This window comes from Podarcis erhardii (genome assembly GCF_964252035.2).
Source record: "Podarcis erhardii genome assembly, chromosome: 3".
Taxonomy (NCBI): Eukaryota; Metazoa; Chordata; class Lepidosauria; order Squamata; family Lacertidae; genus Podarcis; species Podarcis erhardii.
In genome coordinates, this window is record NC_138507.1 from 71,475,363 (window position 1) to 71,498,791 (window position 23,429).

At 42.0% G+C, this 23,429-nt stretch overlaps 1 protein-coding gene across 3 annotated transcripts in view; it reads right to left on the minus strand.

Annotated features, from left to right (window-relative positions):
- Positions 1-23,429, minus strand: part of PRKN (parkin RBR E3 ubiquitin protein ligase) — a 643,936-nt gene that overhangs the window by 521,851 nt on the left and 98,656 nt on the right. For all 3 annotated transcript variants that reach the window (XM_081855184.1, XM_081855182.1, XM_081855183.1), the window contains exon 2: positions 8,758-8,921. In XM_081855184.1, the coding sequence (XP_081711310.1) occupies positions 8,758-8,921 (164 nt within the window). The remainder of the gene's footprint in view (positions 1-8,757; positions 8,922-23,429) is intronic.

A 23,429-nucleotide genomic window follows, 5' to 3' on the forward strand; every position in this document is an offset into this window, starting at 1 on the left:
CTCTGAAGACTGGAGAAGAGACCCTCTTAAGAATATTAGGAGGGTGGGCAGGGGAAGGATTAGACCATGTGGAAAATGAACATAGTATTTTAGCTGCAGTTCATTCATTTTCAGCTTCGAATCCTTGTTATACGAAAAGCATGCCTAGACATTCTGTTGCTGCACCCATAACCTAGGCTTAAAGGTGCCATGTGGTGCCTAAGTTTCATATCTCAGTTTCTAACACTGGTTACACCAGTTCCAAATTATCAAAATGCTTCTCAGCAGTTTTTAGAGCCACAAAGGAATAGATAAGTCATATCAGTCAGAAATAGTATCATTAGTCATTATTCTATTTTGAAAATGAAAAATAGAATTATGCATTTCTTATGGTGATTTATGCATTTCTTAACATGTATATATAAAATTTAGCTGACATACTAGTTACTCATTAATTCAAAAGCTAGTTATAGCTTCTATAAGTCTGCTGAGTGAATTCTTCCTGTTACTCACAGGAAGTCCACTTATGTTAATACTACGTTGCAAAAGTGATGGATATGAGCAGAAGGTCTAGGCTAATTTCAAGAGCAAAAAATAATAAAAAATGCATAATATAGCTGATTCTCTTGGTTTGTAATTATCAATGTACCTAGCTGTTTTCAAAGCAGTCTTCTGACCCTTAGAAGAAAGATCAGCTGAATAAGGAACTGTAGCATATGCTTCTGATACTTTTTGCACTGAAGTTAAGCCTGAAAGTGGCTGGGCGATTCTTAGGGCTCTATCCAAAGAATTGGACCAAAAGAATAAAAAGTTCCCTGTGTTCAAGGAAACTTTGGACACATGTTTCTCCAAGAGCAGCTCCAGTCAAGCATCTTTTGAAATAAAGAGGCTGTTTGTCATTTGGACATGGAGATCTGCTGTTCAAAAGAAATAATAGGGTTTTTAAAAAAAATCTACTGGAGTTTTCCGATCACTGCAGATGGTGACAGCAGTCACGAAATTAAAAGACACCTGCTTCTTGGGAGAAAAGCAATGACAAACCTAGACAGCATCTTAAAAAGTAGAGACATCACCTTGCCAACAAAGGTCCGTATAGTAAAAGCTATGGTTTCCCCAGTAGTGATGTATGGAAGTGAGAGCTGGACCATAAAGAAGGCTGATCGCCGAAGAATTGATGCTTTTGAATTATGGTGCTGGAAGAGACTCTTGAGAGTCCCATGGACTGCAAGAAGATCAAACCTCTCCATTCTTAAGGAAATCACCCCTGAGTGCTCACTGGAAGGACAGATCGTGAAGCCGAGGCTCCAATACTTTGGCCACCTCATGAGAAGAGAAGACTCCCTGGAAAAGACCCTGATGTTGGGAATGATGGAGGGTACAAGGAGAAGTGGATGACAGAGGATGAGATGGTTGGATGGTGTTCTTGAAGCTACCAGCATGAGTTTGATCAAACTGCGGGAGGCAGTGGAGGACAGAAGTGCCTGGCGTGCTCTGGTCCATGAGGTCACGAAGAGTCGGACACAACTAAACGACTAAACAACAACAACAACAAAACTGGAGTTTTCTAAGCCCTAGGGCTGGCCCTTGTATTGGGCAGAGCAGGACAGCCACCTCAGACGGCCAGAGCTGTGAATGCCATGCAACCTACCCTGTTCAATATAAACTAGTCTTATATTGCTGCACTGGAGAACACTGACCCATCACCAGTGTTGGAAAGAGATTCAGCTGCATATGGAAAGAGGGACTGTCATCCTGCCCTTTATTTCAAGCAGTAAAAATATCTTTGGTTAGTGCTGCCAAGCCCTTCATGGCCACTGTATTTTCCCAGTATGATGAGTAACATATACATTAAAGTACGTTTGCGCAACTGGTCACAGAAAACTGGATATTATTATATGCAGGGAAGGGGTAATCATGCCGATTTGGATGTCAGAGAAGAGTTAGAAGTTTCCAGTTTCCCAGAGGGAGAAAGCATTCCCCAAGGGGGGGAGGAGAGCAGTGAATCTAATAGAAGAGAGCAACAGGAACAACGGGGAGGGACAGGATGTTCCCAGGAAAGGCAAGGGTTAAGTTCTAGCTCAGATTCGGAGAAGGGAAGATACAAGCCAGCTCTAGTGAGGAGGTTAGAAAAAAGAGCGGGAAAGCGAAGGGAAGGGCGCCTTCGCCATTTTGAGAGTGGCTGGTCACGGAGAAGCAGAGCTCAGAAGGTATCTGAAAGAAGTGACTCTGAGGAAGAATAGTTAAAGATAAGAACCATTTATAAGATTGTTTTGTTAATACGCAATAAAAAGTTATAAAAGAACAAGAAGCGTTTGTGTGGTGATCTGAGGAGGACAACGACCAGTCCTGACATTGGACTCCGTCTTTTTTGTGCCAATGCCAGCCCTTTTCAGGGGATGGAGCTGTGATAAAGATCTACTTACAGGGAACATTAACAAAAAGTATGAACTTCCCAAATTGCTTAATCATGTTAATTTCAACTCACAGCAGACGCTCACACTGCCTCCTACTGTGTGAACCCAACAGTTTTCTCATCAGAAAGAGTCCAATTGAATTACAACACATGGAGTCAGTCAGACCTTATTTATATCACTTCTCACATTAAAATCAAGATGAAGGTGAATTAGTTCAGGAAATTCCTAGCACATAATTCACTCCCCCACCCAAATACTCAATTACATGGAAGGACAGAAATCTAATGTGTCCTCGCGCCAACGCTATTTAATTTTTATATCAACTCTCTAGCAGTAAATATGGCGAATGAAAATGCCCACCCTCCCAAACTGGCAGGTATGCCCCTCCCGGTGCTTCTGTATGCGGACGACGCAGTCCTACTCTCCTTTTCCTGCGTTGGCTTGAGGAAGCTTTTGAGATCACTTGCTGATTATTGTCAAACGGAACAACTATCAATAAATTACAGCAAATCTAAAATTATGGTGTTTTCAAAAAAAAGAAGGAAACACAAATGGAGAATTAATGGTCAACCTATTGACCAGGTAGCAACTTTCAAATACCTGGGAATAACTTTTCAGGAAAGGGTCTCGTGGCACCAACAGATGATAAACGCCATTGCTAACGCAGGAAGGGCCAATAAAGCCCTTACAAGATTTTTTCACGGGAAAGGGGGTAAATACGTTCCGGTGGCCTCCCAGGTTTTTGCTGCAAAAATACTCCCACAACTCACTTATGGATCCCAGGTTTGTAGTTTTAAAAAATTTGCGGCTATGGAGGCATTTCAAGCAAAATTCTATTGGTGTTTATTGGGGATCCCTCCCTGTGTATCTAATATAGCTGTCCGCTTAGAAGTTGGACAACTACCCGTTAACACGCGGCTGTGGATTCTAAAGATACACTACTGGTTAAAACTTATTTTTTCCCCGGCCGGTTTGGCTCCCTTAACACTCTTAGACACCTTTCATTCTACCTGGAAAGCTTCCCTGTTTGAAAAGATAAGAAGCTTGGGATTCTCCCCGCAGATCTTGATAGCGGCAGGATATGAGAGAGCCAGAAGTCAAGTGCTCCAGCGCATTAGGGACATAGAGCTGCAATGTCATATGGGCAAAATGGATAAACACGCCACAATTAGAGACTTTGGGAGAGGGTTCTCACCCGCAAATTATCTGGCTGATTTACAAATACCTAAGTACAGACACTCCTTTACCCTGGCCAGATTTAACGTTCTGCCCTTTGCCCTGCTGTTAGGCAGATATGAGGGCAAACCATATGAGTCACGTGTTTGCCCATGTGGCTCATCGGAAGTGGAAACAAGTTTGCATGTATTGCTGCACTGTAGTTATTACGAGGATCTACGCCTGACCTTTATTGCCCCAGTTCTACAAAAGCTTAAAAATGAACCAGAACTCCAATGTATGAGAGCCTTGGTAGAAGATAAGGTTCCTGAAATCACGATCAATGTTGCTAAATTCTGTGTATTAGGCGCAGGAAACAAGAGCTTTCCAATGTCAACATGCAGGTGAAGGCAAATACTTAATTTTATTCATGCTGTCTAATTTTAAATTGTTGTTATGGCCTAATCTGTATTGAAATTCTCCTTTGTTTTCTCCGGTGTTATGTTTCGATGACTAGCTGTACGAGTTAATCTGGTCTGTGACCATTTAATAATTTTTATTTTTATTTTTTTTATTTTAGAAATCTAAACCTTCTGCTCCATAAATTGTGGTAATTTACAGTTCCTCTTAGGAGTGTATAAAGTATACAGTAAAAAATAGCACAACTATCTGTATCACTAATTATATCTGGTACAAGTTACAAGCAGTGAGATTTACTTCACATCCTGCTCCTGATATGTTCCTTTAAACAGTAATATGTCAAAGGAAATAAGATAATTATTTTAAATTTTACACTGGATAATTTATTTATTTGTTTAATAAACCTGTGTATCACCCTCCATCCATAGATCTCAGGGCAGTTCACAACATAAAAATACAAGATAAAAACATAAGTTTAAAAAGAACAAAAAAACCACAAACCAATAATCACCCAGCCCCACCCCATTCCCCTTCCACAAACATCTTTAAAAGGACATAGAATGTTAATCATCCAAAGGCCTGGTTGAGGAGAAACATCTTTGCCTCGCACCTAAAGCTGTATAATGAAGGTGCCTGGTGAGCCTCTCTGGGGAGCGAATTCCACAAAAGGAGAGCCACTGCAGAAAAGGCCTGTTCATGTGTCACCACCCTCCAGATCTCTCATGGATGAGCCACATGAAGAAGGGCCTCAGATTATGATCATAGGGTTCATATGGAGAGACACAATCCTTGAATGTTGTGAATCTCAGAATTTTCTCACCAACCATTCTGATTCCTCAAAACATGTTTGTTTGTTTGTTTGTTTGTTTGTTTATAAAGTCTCTATAAAGAGCACATGAAAATGGACAACCAGTACTCTCTTGCCCCCAAAAGAGGTAGTGGCAACTGGGTGGTAATTATTGCAAGCTTCTGGGTCCAAGGAGGACTTTTTAAAGGGAAGGCTAAACCTTAAATGCAGCTTCCATACATACACATTCACCACTCTCTGGACCCACCCTATCAACCCACCCACTACCCAAAGTCACAATGGACAAGAGTCAAACTCTTAGAAGCAAGATGGCTTCTAAATACCAGCAGCTTTCAAAATCGGACAGGATAGTGCACTGGACATCTCATTTGGACCTGTACTATCAGTGGTGTTCACATCCCTGTGGAGACCATTAGAGAATAGTGATTTTACCCTGAAAGTACTGAGCAAAATTGTCACAGCCACAGCACATCTCAGAATCTCCCTTACGCACCCCTCTTCTTCACACCTGTGCCAAAAACCTTTCCAGCCCACTCCTTCCCTTGCTTTCTATGCTCAACTTTCAAGTGGAGAAAGTCTTCAGTTCTCCTGCTGAAGCCAAGAGAAAGAGAGCATCTTTGAGCAAATATGGCCACACTGGCAACACAAAAAGCAATAGATGTAACTAGAAAATAATGGGAGTTGCATATATTAATTGTATAATGGACACATTTCTGACTAGAGAATACCGTGTGATATCTTTCCCTGTGTTGTTCTCCCATTGCTCTTGTGTGTGAGAGAGGGAACTTAGGCAGGAGAACAGGTTACCTAAACTGATTCACATCCTGATATGGGGTGATATGTCCACAGAAAATTTTCTGTTTCATTCGCAGGAATGAACAGATGCCAACAGCAAATACAATATTAAGCAAGGCTGACAGTGTCAATGTTTGTTTACTAAATGTCGGAGGATGTTTACTAAATGTAAGAATGTTGGAGGAATCTGTTGACAACAGGCTAGCAAGCAGATTTCCTTCCACTCGCCCATTCAACGAACCTGATTTCTGCTATGCTATGGATTCTTTTTGCCCGAACACGTGAATGCCAAAGTGTACATGTTGCCCTCAACATGCTCTTGCCCATCCTCTCTCTCACACATCCGTGGACTTAAGTTTCTATAAACTGAAAGTGAAATGTTCACAACAAAAGTTGGCAAGAAGAGCAGCTGAAACATCACAGGATGTTCTCCCTTCCGCAAGAGGCAGGACTAGTTTTTGCTGTGAACAATTGCTAATGTGTGTGCTCAGCGCATTGTCAACAAAGCAGCAAGCTCATGACTGAAAACTGTGAATAAATGTGAGGAACTAGACACAGGCATGAGAAGCCTTTCTTGTTACTATGAAAAAACAGATAAACCTTCCATTTTACATTCATTGTTTCAAGCCGCAGGAAGCTATATTTCCCTGTTTGAAGAAAACTGAAGTCACAGTTTGCATTTCACCCAGAAACAGCCTGACACAATTAAACAACAATTATAACACTTTGATGCCAGAATTAGACAGCAATGCAGACAGGTGTAAGAAACATATGAACAGCTAACAAAACCTTACAATCCTAACATTTATCAACAAAAAGCTTCCCATATAAAAAGTTTATTGCATTTTAATAAACAACATCATATATAAGATGGGGATGCAACAGCAAGGAAGGCCCTCTTTTTCCAGTAAGACATCAGAAAGGGAAAGGAGACACTTGACACAGAAGCAACTGTATGCTTCCACAGCAGAAGATGCTCTGAGGAATGACAAGAGCAATTTGCATTTCTATAGTTTCCTTTGTGTGCCCAAACTCCCTAAAGCATTTTGCAAAGAGATAAGTATCATACCTGGCTAGGAGAAGTGATAGGATGTCAATACAGTAGCAGCTCTCTGTGCAACCAGACACAGCAGCTACTCAATGCATAGCAATGCTCCCACACAGCTGTAAACATGAGGGTCAATTAATCTGTGCTGGTTAGAAAACAGGAAGTGTTTGCCTTTGGGTAAACTTTCCTCTTTTAGATAGTTACCTGGGTGACCACAGGAAGGTGCCTGGTTCTCTGATGCTGCTGCTGTACAGTAGGAATACATGACTCACACACCTCAGAACTTCACATTTTTATGCAAGGCATGTATAAGAAATGGAATATTGGAGAAATCATGAAGGAAGGGTATACACGAGCAGCCAGCAGTTGTAGGGAGCAGGTCCAGTGGGCCAAAGCTCATAATGATCTCGGGCTTACAATAAAGGTTTAATGCAAGTAATAATAAAGGTTTATTCTGCTATGGTCAAAGCAATAGAAAGAACAAGCAAGAAGTAGGTCCTTTGCATGAAGAAGATTGAGAAATGCTATTGGGTGACAGAGAGAAGGTGAAACTGCTCAACACCTACTTTCCCTCTGCTCACCCAAAAGGAAAGCAGGCCCCAACCTGGTGATAACAGAATAAACAATGCAAGGAGGGAGATGCAGCCCAAATAGGAAAAGAGATGGTAAGCAAATACCTAGCTGCAGGGTTCTGTCCTGCGCCTTTTGTTATGTGTTCATTAGTTGAGATCCCTGCATTGCAGGGAGTTGGAATTGATGACTCTCGGGTCCCTTCCAACTCAGGAATGCTATGATTTGACGATTCTATGAAGTGTTCCCTGTAACACCTTAATCATATTACCCAACTGCAAACCCAAATGGAACCAAACCTAATGTTTTAATGGCATTTTTCTCACATCTATCTCTTGCTGCCTTTGTCTCTTGTTTCCCTCTCCCTTTATTGCATTCCCCCCTTACCATATTTAGACTGTGAATTTCCGGGGGTGCAGAGACTGGATGTTTTGGCTTATGAAACTGTAAAGCACCACATACTGACGGTGTGACGACAGCAGCAGCAGGAACACAATAATGCTGCTAGTAACAGAGCAATTTATTCTCTCTGGCAAATTCGAGGTTTCCGAAATGCAACCTCATTACATGCAATCTTTTGTTCAGATCAAAAGGAAACTCCCAATTGAACAAAGTATCAGACACGCTGGTAACAATGAAGGCACCGGGGAAGATCATAGCTACAAGGAGCCTTACAAAAATGTATATTCATTCTACACCTGTACAGTCAAGCTGTTTTCCCTCTCAGTGTAATAATACTTAGTTCTGATACAGCACTTTGTGCACATTGTCTCAGCGATCCTCACAACAGCCCTGAGAGCCCAGCCAGTATCATTATCCCCATTCTGCAAGAAGAGGAGGGCAGACATTGGCTGAAAGAACAGGGGCTTCCCTAAGGCTACCTTCTTCTCATTTTTACATTTTAACACAACCGTTAGCTAAACCATGAGGATGTGATGAACTCAGCAACTCCTACATCTCCCATCCCCTATCAGCTAATTTTTTCTGCCCTTCCTCCCCCCGCAAGTAAATCATCACTTTGGTGCCTTTGGGAGAACCTTACTGGCTTCTGCGATCAGGCCTTCAAAAGGACTCTATTTCATCAGCACGTGCACTTACACACACTCTCACACAGCAGCAACAGCAGCCTTACAACTATCCTCCAGGGGTCACAATTGGGTTACAAATTTCATATAACGTGATGACTGAGCAGCCTGATTTAGAACAATTTATTCACATCCTTCTTCATTAAGATTCAAATGGAATAAGTAATGTAGAAATTGAACAGATACAGAAAATGTGCATAGCTTGCTCCTGTAGTCAGTAAACATTTATTCACTAAGCAAAGATCTCTTCTCCTCCCCCTCTCATTTTCCTTCTTCCTCCCCTCCCCATCCTTTTGCCTTGCTGTTTTAATGCATAATTAAGAAGGTCAGAATTAATGAAGCAGTGTGGAGTAAAGTTCAAGGAATCCCCAGGCACTATTTATTCTATTAGATCTCAGGAGTGAATGTCAGATTGGCAATGTTAGAGGCAGAAGCAGTTAGGCTGGCAGCATCCCAGAAAGGAAACTACCAAGGGAGACTTACCTGCAGTGTCAAGTCATTCCTGAGCTCCTTCCCTGCAAAAATCACACGCAACTGGTCAGCTGGAACTCCCTGTCGCTTAGCAACCACCTCCTTGAGCTGGAAGATGCTGGTGTCTGAATCAACCTCCACTGGGAAACCATGGCTAGAGTTGAACCTGACAAATACTGACCAAGAACAAGACATATTTTAAATATATGTGTATATATATATATATATATGCCTGAATATTTTGAAGTCTGAAGCATCTGAGAATGGCACAAGAAACAGCTAAGAAAAATGGACAATGGGAAAAATGGTACTGTAAAATGTTAGTGTGTTTTATCATTTTAAAAGGAGCAACATTGTTATATTGCAGTTTATTATTTTGATAGATAATTCCAAGTAAGACATTCCACCATGTAATTTTCTTAACTAATTAAACATGCATTATGTTTCAGATGTCATCCTAAATTACATTTACTATATGGAATGAAATGCAGACTTTATTAGCAATATGTACAATCATCACTAATATGAGTTTAGCCTTGCCCTTGGGACAGATTGAAATATATGCTCAGCAAATATATTTTCTCTCCCTCTCTCTCTCCAAACAAATGCAAGAAACACATGTGTGCAAGCTGCTTTTGAAGGAAAGCTTTTAAAATATAGTAATACTGATTCATACACACTGGCCTCCCAGAGATATAATTGCCTAGAAAATAATGATGGAGAGAAAATTGTATATTTTATGCAGAGCCTTAAGTCTTTTTCTAGAGCAGTGTGGTCTTTCTCAGAGTTCACTTAAATAAATGCAATGCATAACTTCTGTTGACATACTTGTGGAATGCCAAAAATTACTCCAAAATTCAGAGCTATGGCAACCAGTCAAATCATACACCAACATTTGGCATGTAAGATACAAACTACCACCATTCACAACTCAAGGTTGCTTTTTCATTATTTCAGAAATATAACTTGTTGTTGTTTAGTCGTTTAGTCGTGTCCGACTCTTCATGACCCCATGGACCAGAGCACGCCAGGCACTCCTGTCTTCCACTGCCTCCCACAGTTCGGTCAGACTCATGTTTGTAGCTTCGAGAACACCATCCAACCATCTCATCCTCTGTCGTCCCCTTCTCCTTGTGCCCTCCATCTTTCCCAACATCAGGATCTTTTCCAGGGAGTCTTCTCTTCTCATGAGGAGGTCAAAGTATTGGAGCCTCAGCTTCAGGATCTGTCCTTCTAGTGAGCACTCAGGGCTGATTTCCTTAAGAATGGATGCATTTGATCTTCTTGCAGTCCATGGGACTCTCAAGAGTCTCCTCCAGCACCATAATTCAAAAGCATCAATTCTTCGGCGATCAGCCTTCTTCATGGTCCAGCTCTCACTTCCATACATCACTACTGGGAAAACCATGGCTTTAACTATACGGACCTTTGTTGGCAAGGTGATGTCTCTACTTTTTAAGATGCTGTCTAGGTTTGTCATTGCTTTTCTCCCAAGAAGCAGACGTCTTTTAATTTCATGGCTGCTGTCGCCATGTGATCATGGAGCCCAAGAAAGTAAAATCTCTCACTGCCTCCATTTCTTCCCCTTCTATTTGCCAGGAGGTGATGGGCCCAGTGGCCATGATCTTTGTTTTTTTGATGTTGAGCTTCAGACCATATTTTGCGCTCTCCTCTTTCACCCTCAATAAAAGGTTCTTTCCGGGTTAGCGCGAACGGCTAATGGCGGATTCCCTCCGAGCTCCGGAGGGAATCGGCTCTGCTGAGGACGGGTCTTGCCGTGCCGGCGACACGGGGACCCTCAGAAACCGCAGGCGCGGAAGCCTGCGGACTTGGTGACTCGGTGGGCACCTTAAGCGCCCTCCCCGACCCACGAAGAGCCTTTTTAAAGGCTGCGGAGAGGGTACGGAGAGTGGCGTGGTGCTGAGAGTAGACCGCTACCTCAGTAGAGCGAAGCCGCAAGCCATGGCCGGAGAGCGCTGACTTTCTTCCCAAAATTTGGACTGGATAACAAAGGACCCGTGAGTAGTGGAATTTGGACTTTAAAAATTTTATCCTGTGAATTCGGCACGATCGGGGGATGTGTTAAAGGGAAGTCCGCACCCCCTCTACTTATAGACGTTTCAAAGCAAGGAACGGAGAATTAAGGCGGAATGAATACTGTTTTGATGATTTAAAAGTTTCTCACAAATTTGATAGAACAAGATTTTTGTGCTGGAGAGAAAGGGAATTTGGAACTTTGTGTGTATCCCCCCCAAAAAACCCGGGAGTGTCCTATTTGGGTCCCGGAGGAAGAAGTGAAAGGAGTTTGACAGCTGTCAAAGAAGCTGTCAAACGGGCGGACAAAGTAAAGAATTTTGCTATTTAATAACTCTTGGAATTAAAGCTGATACATTTGGACTGAGGCGATTGGAAACAAAGTATTGATAATAACAAAGTAACAGATTATTGGAAAAGGACTACTAAATAACTGAAAGCCCCCTAGGGGGAATTAGTGACATTACAATGGCTGCAGAGGGAAAATTACTGGCGGAGATAGAAAAAATGTTTTTTCTCGTGGGAATCCTGCAGGAGCAGAGTATGGCTCTGAGTAAAGTTTTTATGACCTTGAATCCTGAAACAAACAACTCTGCTGAATGCACAAAGGAGATGTACGATAAAAATCCTGCAGCTGAGCAGGAAGAGATGCCTTTGGAATTGACAGAGAAAAAAGAAGGAGTTCAGACACTACAAGTGGAAAATATCAACCAGAAATCTGCAGCGTTAGAGTATGAGCAAGAAGACCTTTGGATTACAGACCTGCGAAAGATGAGAAAGAAGAAGAGAGAAGCCCCTGGAGTACTTGGAATATTAAAACTAGAAAGAACAAAGCAATATGATTGGGACTTTTCTCTTGAGTATGGAAAACTAGATGGTCTTTCGCAGCAAACACTCTTTAACATTCTGAATGAAAGAAAATATGATCTGACTCTGACTGAACTCCTTCGGGGTCTTAGGACCATCAAAGAGGACTACCAACATAGCTGGCAGAGAGGGACTGACAGAGAATCAGACGCCTCGGACGTGAGGAATCCGGGCTAGAAATATTTTTTGTTTGTTTTTTGGACATTTGTCTAGGAAGGGACAGAAACCGGGGCAGGGGGGGGAGAGAATAGAATTTTAAAATGTTATGTTTTGTTTTACTTGGTCAATGTGACCTATAATTAATATAATAAAGGGAAAATTTGTGAAGGGGAAGTTAGATCGACCTTAAAAAAAAAAAGAAGTTAATGATTATAAGAGAATTGGATAGTTGAATACAGATAAACAAAAGATTTTAATTTTTAAAAGCAATGTGAATATCTTTAAGAGGTTAGGTAAGAACTTGCTGAATTAATTTTGGAATTGGGATGTAAGAGGAGGGGGTGGGGGGAAGTCAATGAAAGTGGGTAAAGAAACTTAGGGTATGTAATTGTATTTGTGTGTTTGTTTGTCTTTGTCTTTGTGTGTGTGTCTGTTGTTATAAAATGTAAAAACCCAATAAAAATTATTTAAAAAAAAAAAAAATAAAAGGTTCTTTAATTCCTCCTCACTTTCAGCCATCAAGGTTGTGTCATCTGCATATCTGATATATATAACTTACATCATTATTATTTATTGAATTTATATGTCACCCTATACCTGGAGGTCTCAGGGCAGTTCACAGAATAAAATCAAAATATAAAACCACAAAATACATAATCAAAGCAAAAACAACAACCCAATAACAGCCCCCCCAGCCCTACATATTAAAAGGGCATAGGGTGTCAATCAAATCAACCACATCAAATCAATCATATACTTTGTGAATGATAGTAATCATAAAAGATATGGGGCAAACCGGAAATCCCTGTAAACTAACTAGAAAGGCATGGAACCTCTTTTCCTAATCCCTGAGTATTTATTTACATAATAAATACTCCAGAAACATAGATGTTCACAAAGACACAGATTCATTCATTTGCACTACCATAATCGCACAATGGCTATCTCTTCTTTCTCACATCTGGTTTCAGTTGCTATCTTTGTACGCTATAAAACATGGAACAAGATACATGGAAGGGAGATTCATATAGTCCTCAAACTTTTTTTTAAGGGAAATCCAGGATGCACACTCTTTCCTTTGAACTGGAGACAGCAAAAGAGAAGGAAACTGATGGAGGTCATTGTCCTGTCAGGTTCTCCCCACCACACCACCCCTGGTTTATGAAAGCCCATCCATGGAAGCAGAGATTGATTGGGTATCAATAGAAAATGAAGCCAGTAATTATCTGCTGGGTGTACTAAACCCTGCCTCCACCTCAGGGGCGCTGAATATATGGGGTGCAAAGGACTCCAGCCCCCCCCCCAATATTTTGGGGAAGAGGGCTATACCCCCAATATTTAGGTGGCTGCCACCCCCTGCCGCTGCTGAGTGCCCTCCGTGTGCCCCAGCCCCAGCCCCTGCTTGTCAGCCAAGGAACTGGGTCAGAGTCAGGGCAAGCAAAGGTGAAGATCACTCTCTGTGCATCCCACCTCCAGCAGTATCACATGACATGTCACATGGCCCCTGCTTCACCTGACTCCATTTTGTGACTGCCTGTGCCTGCTTGTGCCCCTGCATCACCATTTTGTGACTGGTTGGCCTCAGTAATATTCATCCATATCAAGCAGGGCCTGGGGTTAGAAAGTTAGAGAACTGACACTGTACTGTTGCTCAGAATTTCTGCTGATATCAATTAGCATACAATTTAAGCACCAGGAGGATAGCCATTTCTTATGGCAGGCCAAAAAGGAATCTGTTGTTAGAGGTTAGCATAAGAAGCACTCCCCCCCCACCCTTTACTTCTGTTGTGAACCATTAAAGGAAGGTTCCTAGAGCAATCTTGAAGATTTTCCGCATCTCAAAGGCAGCTGTCCCTTGTGAGTTCTTCACAGTTCGACCTGCCACTGTCTTCCCTGTGGCAGTCATTTTTTTAAAAAAAAAAGTTTACACACCACGTCTTTGTCTGTTATCCACCTCATACCCAAATAATAGGATTCCCTTAAGGAACAAACTCTTAAGAAGAGATTTAGAAGCTAAGTCCACCATCCTCCAAAATAGCCTGAGGCCAATTTTGCCATGTTACATTATGTGACATGACCTGTTTGCTGAAAACTGTATATGAAAAACAATGTGTGCTACAAAACTGAGTAGCAATTTCAAGGGGTAAAATATACATTTAAAATACTTAAAATATTGTTTACATACACATTAATGATCAGCTCAAGTTATTTTTGAAGCACTACATTATGAATTCATAAAACTAAGCTCTACACCACTATGAAATCCTCAACAGTTTTGTTTGGGTTTACTAAGTACATTAAAAGCGTTAGGGTTTTTTGCTTGCTTGCTTGCTTTTAAAAAAGAGTTGAGAGTTCAGGATTACATACAGAGGGGATGACTAATATTCCATGTTCATTACAAGAGAATGTAATGTACAAGAGAATCCATTTTTTTAGGGGGCCAGGGGCCCCATTGTACAGGCCGAATGTGGAGCCAGGTGCAGAGCAATGCCAGAATGTCACCTCTGCATTGTGGCATGCTAAAATTGAAAAGCACACACTGACTCCTCCATCCCATTAAGGTAGTCATGACATGGATACATATGTGAAATGTGAACCAGGGCTCTGTGCTGCTGGGAAAGAGGAAGGAAGGGACTCATACTGTCCAGCATGCATACCAAACCAGAGCAGTGGCAAAACTGCATGCTCTGGCACCAAGGGCGTGGCTGGCACGCATCCTGGTGGCAGGGCACGTGTCCCGGGGGCATGGCACATCATCCGCGGGGCAGGGTGTGCGTCCTGGGGGCATGGCACCTGGCGCAGGGTGTGTGTGGCGCATGTCCAGGGTGGCCACGATGGTACCTCTCTGCCCAATGGTGCCAGGGATGGTGCGCCCCCCCGCCCCCCGTTCCTCCACCAGTGAACCAGAGACTAGGATCTAGGTTCTTTTCCTAATTCTGACTGTGTACACAACCAGCGTGTTAAGGCACAAATGGGGCACAGAGGTCCTATGTTTCAGTTTGCGCTTTTGTGCATGTTCATCAACACATGAATTAACTGAACTCTAGCTCCCATTCACCCTAGTGAGCAGTAGCTGATGGGGTGCATTTGCACTGTGTGTCGCTGTCCCTATCCTCAAATGGCCCTTCCCTGCCCTCCCTGACTTCCAGAAACCTGAAGTTCATTGTGGTCAGGCATGCAGGTATTTGTGTGCATGGCTATTTTAAAGTTAATTTTTGAGATACAAGTTTACCAATATACCAAACTTACACAAATCAGTGGGCTAAAAATAATAATATAAATACATATGTATTGTACCCAGTCCTATCGGTAGTCCACCAAGAAGCACATCATCAACAGAAGTCAAGGATGTGGTGATAGGTGGCACTGAGCAACACGTCACCACACATGAAAAACAATTCAAGAGTCACACAATGCACTACAGTACGTCCACATTTGGACAGTGTGTAATTTTATGTTGTATTCTTTTTCCCTAACCTGATTATGGAGGTAAAGTACAGGCTGACACTTGGATGAGGACAACACTGCATCAACAATGTAGAAAAATATGCACAAATCTAGTCACCTTTAAAGTGCCAGGTCTATGTGTTCAGCTTCTATCTGTTCACCTTCTTGAACAGAACAGGACTAAGGAGTCTCTCTCCACCCAAGAGTTAAAGATGTCAGTGTATTTTCACTGATGCTAGAACATTCAATAAAAGAGGTATCCAAACATACTAGCGATTATTACTGAAAAGGACAATGAAACAAAAGCACAATAACACAAAATGCATTGCTTGGCAATGTATCAAAAGATTAAATCTCTACAAGCCTTTATTCCTTGCAAATAAAGACATTGACAAATGAATAGCATTATAATTATTTTTAAAAAATCTTTCATACACTTCAAATTAGTAACGCTGTAATACATTTTCAAATTATTCACCACTGTCCTCTCTTTAATTTAATTGTGCTTTCAGCACTGTAGCATAGGTCTTGGTCTTTTTGCTACTCAACAAACCTGGAAAAATTGTTGCTCGGTGATTTAATACCTTTGCAAATATATATATGCTCTCACACACACACATACTCACACATCATATTTGCATAACATATAATACTCTCAGCAGAATATTCATCTTTGCATAATGTTTTCTACCAGCAAACGAAAAAGGGAAGGAAGAAGGGCATAATAAATCCTGCTTACATTATTCTAATGTTACTGGGACATTGTAACTTCTTTATTCTGTCAGGAACAGTTACCCTCAGATGTTTAATTCTTTTTGAACAAGCCAAAAAGGTCCATTACATAATGCAAGTAGTCCCCTCTCATAGAACAATGGTTTCAAGATTGGATTAAAAATTATATAAGAAAAAAGGCGCCCACTGTCATGCCAACTGCTAAGGTTATTGTAGGATGGGGTACAGAATAGAAAGCTGATAAAGTACCTTCTGATGTTTTATAGAAGGGGTCTATTGCATGGGTCCCAATTTTGTTTGAAAAACAATCAACATTGATTTAAAACAAACTGACCTGCAAGACAATGTCCACTTCCCAACCATAGCCACCTGCCCTTACCGATGGGGGTAGGTCAGAAGGTAGGTACAATCAGGAGCTTAAAGTGAGCTCCCTATTGTTCCATTAAAAGTGGGGCTGCCAGTCAGACGACTGACACGGTCAGCTCTACTGGGACTACACAAAGCTGCACTATGGAGTTCTTGAGCAGAAACTCCCTCATGCAGATGAGGCAGATCATGGTCAGTGCCAATCAACTGATGGGCACTGTCAGCCAGTCCCGCTTTGTCGATCTGCAGGCACAGCTGGGATTCAAAAGGCAAATGGACATTTCCCCATTGCAGCCAATCAGTATGGAGGTGGCCATTTGAATGCAAACCACACCTGCAAACAGAGTCTTGCTGAGAGTCACTTCGCACTTTGACAGGTGGGTAGAATAACACACCTGTTAATGTTGATTTATAGGGGGGGCAGGACTTAAGGCTCTGGCCCACCAACTGGCTCCAGTTCCCCACCTGTTTTATGGACCAACCACCAAATCCTAATTCTTTTTTGGAAGCTCTCCATACAGTAAGACTTACTTCCAAGTAAATGTGTTTATAACTACGGCCTGGGAATAAGTAGAATTGCACTCAGTGGATTGTATTTCTGAGTAAATAAACACAGGACTGTACTGCAATTAATTTACTCTACCTTGGTGTGTACAAGCAGCAGCATACACTATCAAACAGCTCATTATAAATATAAGTGGTCTTAATATTTCAGCAGCCTTAACATTTGGAATGTCTTTTTATTGAAACAACTGTCTGTTTATTGCAGCTGGATGCTTGTTAAAGGAGTTGATAATTATTTGCCTGAAAAATGTGACATTTCTAGATTTGTGGGTAGCATAGCCAGACAAATAGTGCAAGTCAGCTATGAACAACCGAGCAATTAGGAACAATAGCATTAAACTTTTGTGACAATACTATGACAGCAAAAGAGTAGATCATAGAATCATAGAATCATAGAGTTGGAAGAGACCACAAGGGCCATCGAATCCAACCCCCTGCCAAGCAGGAAACACCATCAGAGCACTCCTGACATATGGTTGTCAAGCCTCTGCTTAAAGACCTCCAAAGAAGGAGACTCCACCACACTCCTTGGCAGCAAATTCCACTGCCGAACAGCTCTTACTGTCAGGAAGTTCTTCCTAATGTTTAGGTGGAATCTTTTTTCTTGTAGTTTGGAACCATTGCTCCGTGTCCGCTTCTCTGGAGCAGCAGAAAACAACCTTTCTCCCTCCTCTATGTGACATCCTTTTATATATTTGAACATGGCTATCATATCACCCCTTAACCTCCTCTTCTCCAGGCTAAACATGCCCAGCTCCCTTAGCCCTTCCTCATAAGGCATTGCTTCCAGCCCTTTGACCATTTTGGTTGCCCTCCTCTGGACCCGTTCCAGTTTCTCAGTGTCCTTCTTCAAACTGTGGTGCCCAGAACTGGACACAGTACTCCAGGTGAGGTCTGACCAGAGCAGAATACAGTGGCACTATTACTTCCCTTGATCTAGATGCAATACTCCTATTGATGCAGCCCAGAATTGCATTGGCTTTTTTAGCTGCCGCGTCACACTGTTGGCTCATGTCAAGTTTGTGGTCAACCAAGACTCCTAGATCCTTTTCACATGTACTGCTCTCAAGCCAGGTGTCACCCATCTTGTATTTGTGCCTCTCATTTTTTTTGCCCAAGTGCAATACTTTACATTTCTCCCTATTAAAATTCATCTTGTTTGTTTTGGCCCAGTTCTCTAATCTGTCAAGGTCGTTTTGAAGTGTGATCCTGTCCTCTGGGGTGTTAGCCACCCCTCCCAGTTTGGTGTCATCTGCAAATTTGATCAGGATGCCCTTCAGTCCATCATACAAGTCGTTGATAAAGATGTTGAATAAGACAGAACCCTGTGGCACCCCACTAGTCACTCTTCTCCAGGATGATGAGGAACCATTGATGAGCACCCTTTGGGTTCGGTCAGACAGCCAGTTACAAATCCACTGAGTGGTAGCATAGTCAAGTCCGCATTTTACCAGCTTCTTTACAAGAATATCATGGGGCACCTCGTCAAATGCCTTGCTGAAATCAAGGTAGGTTTCATCCACTGCGTTCCCTTCATCTACCAGGCTTGTAATTCTGTCAAAAAACGAGATCAGGTTAGTCTGACATGACTTATTTTTCAGAAATCCATGCTGACTATTGGTGATCACAGTATTCCTTTCTAGGTGCTCACAGACTGTTTGCTTAATGATCTGCTCCAGAATCTTCCCTGGTATTGATGTCAGACTGACTGGGCGGTAATTATTTGGGTCCTCTCTTTTCCCCTTTTTGAAAATAGGGACAACATTTGCCCTCCTCCAGTCTGCCGGGACTTCACCTGTTCTCCAGGAATTCTCAAAGATGACTGCCAGTGGTTCTGAGGTCACATCTGCCAGTTCTTTTAATACTCTTGGATGCAGTTCATCTGGCCCTGGAGACTTGAATACATCTAAACTAGCCAAGTATTCTTGTACTATCTCCTTAGTTATTCTGGGCTGTGTTTCCTCTGCTGAATCATTTGCTCCAAATTCTTCAGGTCGGGCATTGTTTTCTTTATCGGAGAAGACTGAGGCAAAGAAGGCATTGAGGAGTTCAGCCCTTTCTGTGTCCCCTGTTTGCATTTCACCATCTTCTCCTCTGAGTCACCCCACTGTTTCTTTGGTCTTCCTTTTGCTACGAACACACCCATAAAAGTCTTTTTTGTTGCTTTTAACCTCTCTAGCAAGCCTGAGTTCATTCTGTGCTTTAGCTTTTCTGACTTTGTGTCTACACGTGCTGGCTATTTGTTTGAATTCCTCTTTGGTGGTTTCCCCCCTTTTCCATTTTTTGTACACATCCTTTTTTAATCTTAACTCAGTTAAAAGTTCTTTAGATAGCCACCCTGGCTTCTTTAGGCACCTTCCATGTTTCCGTCTCATTGGTATTGCCTGAAGTTGTGCTTTTACTATCTCCCTCTTAACAAACTCCCAGCCATCATGAACTCCCTTTCCTTTTAGTATTACTGTCCATGGGATCTCACCCAGCACTTCCCTAAGTTTTATGAAGTCGGCTTTCTTAAAGTCAAGAAATTGAGTCCTAGTATGCTTGGCTGCTCCTTTCCGCTGTATAGTAAACTTCAGAAGAGCATGATCACTCGCGCCTAATGATCCTTCCACTTCTACCCCACTAACCAGGTCATCAACATTGGTTAGGACCAGATCTAAAATGGCTGTTCCTCTTGTTGCTTCTCCCACTTTCTGGACAATGAAGTTGTTTGCAAGGCCAGTGAGGAATCTGTTTGACCTTATGCTCTTGGCTGAGTTTGACATCCAGCAAATATCCGGGTAATTGAAGTCCCCCATTACTACTATCTCCCTTCCTTTTGCATGCTTGGCCATCTGTTCCAGGAAGGCATCATCTATGTCCTCCGTTTGGCTTGGGGATCTATAGTAAACTCCCACAATGAGGTCCCTGTTATTCTTCTCTCCCTTAATTTTGACCCAAATGCTCTCACTTTGGCTTTGAGGTTCTAAATCTTGGATCTCTTCACAGGTATACACATCCCTGACATATAACGCCACTCCTCCTCCTTTCTTGTCTGGTCTGTTTCTCTGAAATAGATTGTATCCCTCCATTATTACATTCCAATTGTGGGACTTATCCCACCAGGTTTCAGTGATGCCTATTATGTCATATTTAAAACAAAAAAAATTCCTTCCAGTAGCACCTTAAAGACCAACTAAGTCAGTTCTTGGTATGAGCTTTCGTGTGCATGCACACTTCTTCAGATACACTGAAACAGAAGTTTCCAGACCCTTCTATATAGTGAGAAGGTGGGGAGGGGTATTACTCAGAAGGGTGGTAGGAATGGGTGATTTCTTGCAGAAGGGTGGTAGGAATGGGTATTTCTTGCAGGATGTATTTCTTGCAGAAGAAATGTATTTATAGTAGTGTCCAGAAAATGTATTTCTTTCAGGGTCTGTTGACCATGTGTCCAGATGATAAAAATATCGTCAATGTATCGCAGGTACAAGAGAGGTTTGAGTGGGTAGGAGTTTAGGAAACGTTGTTCTAAATCTGCCATGAAGATGTTGGCATACTGTGGGGCCATGCGGGTGGTCAACAGACCCTGAACACCTTCCACCAGAAATTCAATGATTTTCACCCCACAATCAACCTAACAATGAATCAATCTATGCAAGAAATACATTTTCTGGACACTACTATAAAAATACAGGATGGGCACATAGACACCACCTTATACCGTAAACCAACTGACCGACAAACATATCTACATGCCTCTAGCTACCATCCCAAACATACCAAACAGTCCATTGTATATAGCCAGGCACTACGTTACAGCCGCATCTGTTCCAATTCTACAGACAGAGACTCTCACCTAAGAGATCTACAGCAAACCTTTTTAGAACTAAAATACCCAACAGATGAAGTTAGACAACAGATCAACAGAGCCAGACTGATACCAAGAGAGAACTTGCTGCAAGACAGACCCAAAAAAGAAAATAACAGAACACCTCTAGTCATCACATACAGCTCCCAAGTTAAAACAGTACAACGCATCATCAGAGATCTACAACCTCTCCTGGACAATGACAGTTCTCTTTCTCAAGCTCTGGGAGGAAGACCTTTCATTGCCTACAGACAGCCACCCAGTCTTAAACAACTCCTAACCCACAATAATACTACAACCAGACCTAACACGGACACTGGCACCAGAGCCTGCAATAAACCCAGATGCCAACTTTGCTGCCACATACACCCGGACAACACCATTACTGGCCCCAACAACATCACACATACCATTTCGGGACTATTTAATTGCTCATCGTCTAACATTGTGTATGCCATAAAATGCCAACAGTGTCCTTCAGCTCTCTATATTGGACAAACAGGCCAGACCTTACACCAAAGAATAAACGGACATAAATTGGACATCAGGAATCACAAGACAGAGAAACCAGGAGAACACTTCAATCTCCCAGGACATTCTATACAAGATCTCAAAGTAGCTGTTTTACTACAAAGGAATTTCAGAAATAGACTGGAAAGAGAAGCTGCTGAATTACAACTTATCACCAAACTTAAAACCATGGAGAAACCTGGCCTGAACAAAGACCTTGGATTCTTATCTCATTATACATGACAAAGCCATTTTTCACCTTTTCACCCCTTGCTTCCTCCTGTAAGACCTATTGCAGTCGTTAAGAGTCGTCAACAGGCTCATCACAGCTATCTGCCAATCACCCATTCCTACCACCCTTCTGAGTAATACCCCTCCCCACCTTCTCACTATATAGAAGGGTCTGGAAACTTCTGTTTCAGTGTATCTGAAGAAGTGTGCATGCACACGAAAGCTCATACCAAGAACTGACTTAGTTGGTCTTTAAGGTGCTACTGGAAGGAATTTTTTTTGTTTTGACTATGGCAGACCAACACGGCTACCTATCTGTAACATGTCATATTTAGTTTGCTGTACCAAGAGCTCAAGCTCATCTTGTTTATTACCCAAGCTTTGCGCATTAGTGTACAGACATTGAAGTCCATTAATCATTCCCCCGTGTCTCTTATTTAAGGATTTTTTCCTCCCACCACTAGGTCTGTGTGCTGTTTGCTCCATTTGGTCTATGACATTTGGATGATCATCATCAATTGATAGACTCCTACCTTCAGGAGCACTGTCTCCCTCCCCCACGTTAGTCAGTTTAAAGCCCTCATGATGAGGTTTCTGAGATTTTTGGCAAAAACATTCCTCCCAACCGTTGTAAGGTGCAGCCCATCGCTTGCCAGAAGTCCATCTTCAAGAAACTGCAGTCCGTGATCTAAGAATCCAAACCGTTCCTGTTTACACCATTTGCGAAGCCAGTTGTTCACTTCCACTATTTTTCCCTCTCTCCCTGGGCCACGTCGTTCAACTGGGAGGACAGATGAGATGACAATTTGTGCATTTAATTGCTTCAATTTCCTGCCCAGAGCCTCATAGTCTCTTTTGATCTTCTGGAGGCTAATATGTGCTTACAAGTTTAAGATGAAAGGATAATCATTCTTAGAACTAGGTCCTATGCTCGGTTTCTTCTTGCACACTTCCTATGGGCATTTAGCTGGCAACTTTGAGAACACGATGCTGGTGTAAATGGGCTACTGGCCTGATCCAATCATGAATCAGAATTAAAAAGCAACTAATATTGTCTAAGATTTCTAAACGGAATGTTTAAAAAGTAGGTTCAAGGGTTGACAATGAATGTTTTGTTAATGTTTAAGTCGGTATTTGTTTTGTGGAAAAGAAATATAGAACAGTTGTTCTTTTAAAAGTTATACATATTTGATAACCTAACAATATACAGTGGACGCTCGGGTTGCGAATGTGATCCATGCGGGATGCATGTTCACAAGCCGCAGCTGCATGTCTGTGCACACGCGGGTTGCGATTCGGCGCTCCTGCGCATGCACGACCGCCAAAACCTGGAAGTAACCTGTTCTGGTACTTCCGGGTTTCGGTGGTCCATAACCTGAAAAAACACTACCTGGAGCGTCTGTAACTCTAGGTATGACTGTAAGTGATTACAGCTATGAAACCATAATGTGAATAATAATAATAATAATAATAATAATAATAATAATAATAGTTAATTCATACATCTAGGAACTAAATTGTTTTGTCCCGTTATATATCCCCCCCCCCCGCATTTCTCCTTCCCTATAACCAATCAAAACATGCATATGGAAATGACTTAATTTGGTCTTTATAGACGCTTCCACTAACAAAGCCAAGACTATGTTTTGGCTGGCATTCAGGCTAAGTAGGTTTATGGGCTTGATTGCAGGGGTTTGGTGTGATCATTTGGAACTGGAGAACTGCCTGAACATCTGCCTTCAGTACAGATGGTGTGAAGCTACCCTATAGACTTTCTGTGCCTGGAAGCCTTATTCTGTTCACAGAAGGGGCTATGATCATGTGGAGGTGATTTTCACCCAATTCCCACTTCTTCTGCAGCCTCCTGGACCAGCTTCTGCACTGCTCCTAAAGGTTCTCCAACTCAACCAGACTTTCAGAATGTGCA